At 44.4% G+C, this 7,379-nt stretch overlaps 1 protein-coding gene across 1 annotated transcript; it reads right to left on the bottom strand.

Moving 5' to 3' along the window:
• Positions 1-5,365: 5,365 nt before the first annotated feature.
• Positions 5,366-6,983, bottom strand: LOC123428223 (RNA-binding protein P-like). The gene has a single exon (XM_045112413.1). It carries the CDS (start codon positions 6,895-6,897, stop codon positions 5,374-5,376), a length of 1,524 nt encoding a protein of 507 aa, XP_044968348.1. The 5' UTR covers positions 6,898-6,983; the 3' UTR covers positions 5,366-5,373.
• Between the last annotated feature and the right edge of the window lie 396 nt (positions 6,984-7,379).

Below are 7,379 nucleotides of genomic sequence, written 5' to 3'. Positions count from 1 at the left end.
GGGAACAGAGGGAGTAGAACCGAAGAAGTACTGATGAAATATTTGCCAGAACCTAAATTGTTCAATCAAACCCCCTATACAAAGCAAACAAAACCAGACATTGTTTACCAGTAGACTTCTGGTGATGTTTGGACTGTTCGGTTAAAATCAAGGCCATCAGCAAGAACATAGAGGGAAAACAAGCATAAACTTGGATTGGAAGGGAATGATTTTTATCATTTTTCTAGAGACCAAATTGTTCAATTCAACCCGCTATACAGAGCCAACAAAACCCGACATTGTTTATCAGTAGACTTCTGGTGATGTTTGGACTGCTTGGTTAAAATCAAGATCATCAGCAAGAACATGCAATCAAAACGAATGATCAAATCATTGCAAATCAAATATCAATTTTCATTACAGAATATTTATCAATTTTGCTACTCGTTTGTGGTTAGATGATGGTATATGTAACACAAGCAACTAACATCATCAGAAATTTGATTTTGATTGGTGTGGTACAACAAAAAGAGATGCCTACCAAGGCAACTAATTATGAAAGGCCAAGGCATGACTGGTTTCTCAGAGACTGAACAAACTTGAGTTCTGAGTGCTAATGCATTTGATCATTGAACATGCCTTGAAGGAGTCATGTTCCTGATGAATTGATCAGTTAAGAAACTGAACGTCAACCAGTTGGCTATAGGTGGGCCCATGATTGAGCGCAGTGCTTTGCAGTGGTTGCCTCATGGTTGTCTCTCCTTAACTATAATATAAACAAACAGCAGCTAACCCCTATTGTTCTAGTTTCTTTTAATGAATTATTACGATCAGCTGATCACCACCCTTAAATGCACACCGCTATATCAAGATAGCATATAATATGAGGCACCCTCCGAGCGTATTTCTTATGACTAAACATAGCATATAATATGAGGCACCCTCCGAGCGTATTTCTTATGACTAAACTAAACAGTACCAGGTTTAAGAAGCAACTTCCAAGGAGAAAAGGTTCCCTATAATTGAAGATTTTAAAGGACACAGCTGTCAAACTCAACGTCAAGCGAAAAATTACCAGGATGAATGCAAAAGAGATGAATATCACATTCCTCCAAATCCCACTGCAACGTCAACCAGAAAGTTGTGACAAAATTCTACATTCCAATCTACTTAACTATTTCCAGATCCACCTATTTCTTGCCTAAACATCAGACATGTTTAAACTACATCGGGGTTGTCATATAAGTAAATAATCATACTAGCAAAGGCATTGTTCCCTACATCCCACAACACAAGCTTTATGAAAATAAGAGTGCAACCATAATGGAATGGTAAGCAGAAAACAGAAGACACCAAATGCAACAGAGCCATGTAAACGAGAAACCGTTCACACTAAACATAAACAAAAAGACTCGAAAGGACAGCGGTGATGGTAACAGGTAGATTTAAAGCAGCATTACCTGCCGCCACTTGAACACAGATAAGTGAAGCAAGGCAACTGAGAATATGGGCAAGCAGAAATGTGTTTATAGTAGCCGATAAAACTAAAAGTTTGTTGCTTGTGACTTTCCATTTTAAAGAAGTTTCCTCTGCTCAACATGGCAATCTTTCAACAGTACCACCACTATATATGACTCAGAAGGACTACAATTCATAGCATCGCATGCATCCTGATTTTGCAAATAACATTACTAATTTGTTCGAGTGGCAAGGTTTTCACATGCGAACTAACCAGCCTTTAACAAATTCATATTCCAGTACCAGCTAAACGTTCGACATGTATGGTAGAACTAGAAACATAGAATCGTAGGAGTACTTGCCAGAACCAAACAGATACACACCATCAAGGGCTCAAAGCATAAGCATTGTCAAAACACCCTCTGGCAGACCATCAACAGAACAGAAAAAAAATCTACACTTCCTACACTGGAAAGAAGAAGGAAAATAAATAATAAACTAAACTAACGGAAGACAAATAGTAGCACACTGCTTATATTCCCCAACCAGGCAGCTCTAAGCACGTGTATTAACATGGTCCTAATTAACTATTTCCAGATTCACCTATTTATGGCCTTAACATCAGACAAATTTAAACTGCGGCTTTGTTGTAAAAAAAATGAAAAAAAAATGGAAAGCATACCTACCAGAGTTAACATACAAAAATGACCAAATACGACAAGCTAAATTGCCTTGCACCTCAGCAGACAGCAGAGATTGGCCATCTTCACTACATCGTCTAGGATTTTGCAAGACACGACAATGTTTTTTTATCATTTTTCCAGAACCCAAATTGTTTAATCATACCCGCAATACAGAACAATAAAACAAGACACTGTTTACCAGTAGACTTCTGGTGATGTTTGGATTGTTTGGTTAAAATCAAGGCCATCGTGTTTTTATCATTTTTCCAGAACCCAAATTGTTCAATCAAACCCGCTATACAAAGCAAATAAAATCAGACATTGTTTACCAGTAGACTTCTGGTGATGTTTGGATTGTTTGGTTAAAATCAAGGCCATCATGTTTTTTAACATATTTCCAGAACCCAAATTGTTCAATCAAATCCGCTATACAAAGCAAACAAAACCAGACATTGTTTACCAGTAGACTTCTGGTGATGTTTGGACTGTTTGGTTAAAATCAAGGCCATCAGCAAGAACATAGAGGGAAAACAAGCATAAACTTGGATTGGAAGGGAATGATTTTTATCCTTTTTCTAGAGACCAAATTGTTCAATTCAACTCACTATACAGAGGATAAAATCACTGTTCTGACCCTTTTAGCAATCGTTGGCACAAAATGAACTCGACATGAAAGTATTTCACGATCTGACCCTTTTCGCAACACCACAGTCCGTGGCGTTTCTGCTTAACATAGAAACGCGACCTAGATCGGCGTATGTAAGTGCCGCTGCAACGCTAGCTGGCTCGGCGTTTCTAAGTTAAGCGGAAACGCCACGGACTGTGGCGTTGCGAAAAGGGTCAAATCATGAAATACTTTCATGTCGAGTTCATTTTGTGCCAACGATTGCCAAAAGGGTCAGAACAGTGATTTTATCCCTATACAGAGCCAACAAAACCCAACATTGTTTATCAGTAGACTTCTGATGATGTTTGGACTGCTTGGTTAAAATCAAGATCATCGGCAAGAACATGGAATCAAAACGAATGATCAAATCGTTGCAAATCAAATATCAATTTTCATTACAGAACATTTATCAATTTTGCTACTCGTTTTTGGTTAGATGATTGAATTATATCATCAGAAATTTGAGTTGATTGGTGGGGTACGACAAAAAGAAATGCCTACCAAGGCAACTACTCCCTCCGTAATTATGAAAGGCCAAGGCATGACTGGTTGACGTTCAGTTTCTTAACTGATCATAATTCATCAGGAACATGACCTCTTCAAGGCCCGTGATCGAGCCCAGTGCTTTGCAATGGTTGCCTCATGGTCTAGTTTCTTTTAATGAATTATTATGATCAGTTGATCACCACCCTTAAATACACACCACTATACCAAGATACTCCCTCCGTCACAGTTTAGAAGGCATGCACGTTTACCTAGGTCATCAACTTGACTTATATAAAATATATTGTTTAACATAAAAAATATATCATTAGAAAATAAAACATCTAAAGTTTCTAATGATATTTTTTTTGTAATATATGCCACTCATTAAGTTGGTCAAATTGACGACCTTAGTACATGTGCCGGACTTGTAAACTGAGACGGAGGAAGTAGCATATAATCTGAGGCGCCATCCGAATGTATTTCTTATGACTAAAGTAAACAGTAGCAGGTTTAAGAAGCAACTTCCAAGGAGAAAAAATTAACTATAACTGAAGATTTTAAAGGACACAGCTGTCAAACTCAACGTCAAGCGAAAAATTACCAGGATTTATGCAAAAGAGATGATTATCACATTCCTTCAAATCCCACTGCAACGTCAACCAGAAAGTTGTGACAAAATTCTACATTCCAATCTACTTAACTATTTCCAGATCCGCCTATTTCTTGCCTAAACATCAGACATGTTTAAACTACGTCGCTGTTGTCATAAAAGTATATAACAAAAATGGAATAAATAGACACCTGAGCAACAACAAACAACAGCAACTTCAGCTACAGGATCCAGGATTTTACTACATACACAATAACGAGCTGAATGACGTTCGAGAATATGATGGATATCGGATAAGCCTTACTTGGATAGGAACGCAATAGTTTTTATCATTTTTCTTGAGCCCAAATTGTTAATCAAACCGACTACATAAACACAACAAAAGCGACATCTTTTACCAGCAGACATACGGACTGCTTGGTTAAAATCAAGACCACCAGAACAGGGAGGTGAAAAGTAAGATCAAATTATTTATGAAAAGCCAAGGCACGACTGGTTGAGCAAAGAGACTGAACAAACATGAGTTCAAGATACTTTGTAAAGAACATGCCTCAAAGAGATCATGTTCCTTATGAATTACGATCAATTGAGAAACTGGTCGTCGAGTTGGCTATTAGGTGTTGTGTGTGGGTATGCACCCAGCCTGCTACCCGTGTCCAAGCCCTGTGCTCTGCAGTGGGTGCCTCATGGTTGTCTCTGCATAACTATGAAGCCACAGCAGCTAGCCCCTATTGGTCTAGTTTCTTTTAATGAATTATATGATCAGTTCATTACCACCCTTAAATGTACACAACCAATTCGAGATTTGTATATAATGTGGCTTGCTTTAAACCTATCTCTCATGGTTAAAGTAAAACAGTGGCCACTTTAAGAAGCAACTTTCAAGGGAATAAAGCTCCATATAATTGAATATTTTAAAGTCCACAGCTGCCAAACTCAACGTCAAGCCAGAAATTATCAGGATGGATCCAAAAGATATGACTATCCCATTCCTCCAAATCCCACCGCAACTGCAACCAGAATGAGATCAAGTGCCCAGAAACCATTCGACATTATCATTAAGACCAGACAACAACCCAAGTAGCAAAATACAGATACTTCAGTACATGAGAACTATAAGGTACATGATGAAGTTGCAACTGGAAAACTACATAGTAGGCAATAGAAACAACATAAATACTTCAAGAAAGTTCCTTCTGCAAACACCGCCCCAAAGGTATCTGATTAGAAAGCATCTGACAGTAAAACTCAACAGCCCTTCTGCAATACTTCGGCACCAACACAGGTTCAAAATCCATCCGAATGCAAAACCACACGAACGAACCACGACCAGCAGATGCCAAACTAAAACATAGGAAGAATCAATCAGAAATCTATTGAGCAAAATCACCAACTCGGAAAGAATGCATAGAGATTGAAAGAACTCAAATCAATAGTAGTAAGCGTGGCATTAGAATGGAAGAGGCTGTGAGTTTGTATACCTAGTGCTGTCAATAGCCACCCTGAAAACCAGTACCACCAATCTGTGAATTGGACACTTGGCCCTGCCCAGCAGCCCCAGTCTGATAAGCAGCAGCACCAGTGGCCGCAGCAGTAGTACCCGATTGGGAAGCTGCTTGGCCAACCTGAAACCCAGCAGAAGTCGGGAAGCCAGGTGACCCCTGAAAACCAGGAGGCCCTCCTTGATATGCTGCAGCTCCCTGAAGACCTGATGCATTTGGAAAATTGATACCAGCAGCCCCAAACCCTTGTGTCCCAAAGCCCTGAGCTCCAAAACCAGGAATGCCAGCTTGCCCACCGGCACCCAGTGCAGCAGCAGCAAAAGCTGGATTTAGCGATGCAAGCATGGCTGGGTTCTGCATCGCAGCTGCCATCATTGCCAGCATTGCAGTATTGGGCTGCGCAAACGCTTGCTGCTGTGCACCCATCCCCAGCAAGGCAGCTTGCTGGGCGAACCCCATGTCATGAACAGCAGCGGCACCATATGCTGATGGATCATATGGATTAATGGCGGCAATAGAGGGCACGGTCATTTGTGTAGAAGCGGCGGTGGCATTGGCATTGTTAGCACTAGAGTTGGACCCAGATGTGCCCTTTGTCCTCCCATCTATGGCCTTCTGCACATTGAGCATCTTGCCATCAAAACTCCTCATGGGCTCCTCCAGGGCGCGGCGAGCACTGTCCACAGACTTGTAAACGAACAGAGCAAACCCCTTGGGCTTGCCAGTGCTCTTGTCAAAGCCCAGCGGCCCCTCCTCAATCTCACCAAACTGCGAGAAGTACTCATAGAGGCGATTAACATCGACATCGGCGTGCACGTTGCCAACAAAGATCTTGCGCTGCATGTTGTCAGCCTGCGAGGACGAGGAAGCGGGGGCGCTGTTGTTGGCGGCGCCGGAGCTGGCGTTGGAGCTAGGGTTCTGGGACTGGGAGGCCGGGGGCGCGGGGCCCGAGGCGGCGAGGTGGCAGAAGGCGAGACGGCCGCCGATGCTAAGCTGGGGGCGGCGTAGGGCGCGGAGCGCCGAGGTGCGGGACTGGAAGAGGACGAAGCCGTAGCCCTTGGACTTGCCCGACTGCTTGTCCGTGATGACGCGGCAGTCCTCGAGCTCGCCGAAGCGGGAGAAGGCCGAGCGGAGGTCCTCGACGCCGGCGCCCCAGCCGAGGCCGTGCACGAAGAGCTTCCTGCTGGCGGGGTCGCACTCGGCCGCGCGGCGCACGGCCGCCATGGTCGCGGGGCTCGACTCGGCGGCCGCCCGGAGAAGCGCCACGAGCTGCTCCCGGGAGAGCGGCTCGAGCAGCTTGGTGACGTCCTCCTCCTCGTAGTCGTAGGAGAGGTCCTCGTCCTCCAGCGCGGCGGCGGCGGCGGCGGCGGCGTCCGCGGCCGGCTCCGGGGGGTCGTCGGTGATGGGGTAGTAGATGGTCCCGATGCGGGGCTTCTGCTCCGGCTGCTCGTGGTGGGCGGCGGCGTCGGCGACGGCCGCCGCCGGATCCGCCTTCCGCTTCTTCGGCGCCATGGGGGCTGGGCGGGGCGGCGGAGGCGAGCTAGGGTTTTAGGCGCAGGTGCGGGGTGGAGGCGGAGATTGGGATTCCCAGACACGCCGTCACGGCCGAGCAGAGGGGATTGGGTTGGACTAATAACGTGTGGGGCAGCGGCGACGAAGCGCGGCCCATGAAATCCTGGGCCGGCTCGTAGGAGGTTACAGTGGCGAGGCCTTACAAAGCCTGGACGCTTGTTTGTAAGGCCTTCTGGCTTCGACAGCAATATAGTTAGTGAGCGCTTCCTCGGAAGCCTTCCAGCGATCACTCCCACACGTCGTCATTTGATGCATTTTTAGCCGGGTGTTACGGCTTTTCACCGATCTTTCGTAACTTTTAGACGAAATAAAAAAAAAACATGAAAAAACATGTTTTCTTTACGCGAAAAAAACATGTTTTTTTTCCGGAAAGACACGGTTTTGCCTTCACGAGAGGCACGGCCGTGCCTCTCGGAAAGAAA

This window comes from Hordeum vulgare, chromosome 2H (assembly GCF_904849725.1).
Source record: "Hordeum vulgare subsp. vulgare chromosome 2H, MorexV3_pseudomolecules_assembly, whole genome shotgun sequence".
Classification (NCBI taxonomy): Eukaryota; Viridiplantae; Streptophyta; class Magnoliopsida; order Poales; family Poaceae; genus Hordeum; species Hordeum vulgare.
Note: the sequence above shows the minus strand (reverse complement) of the source record. Positions and strands in the feature narration are given on the sequence as shown.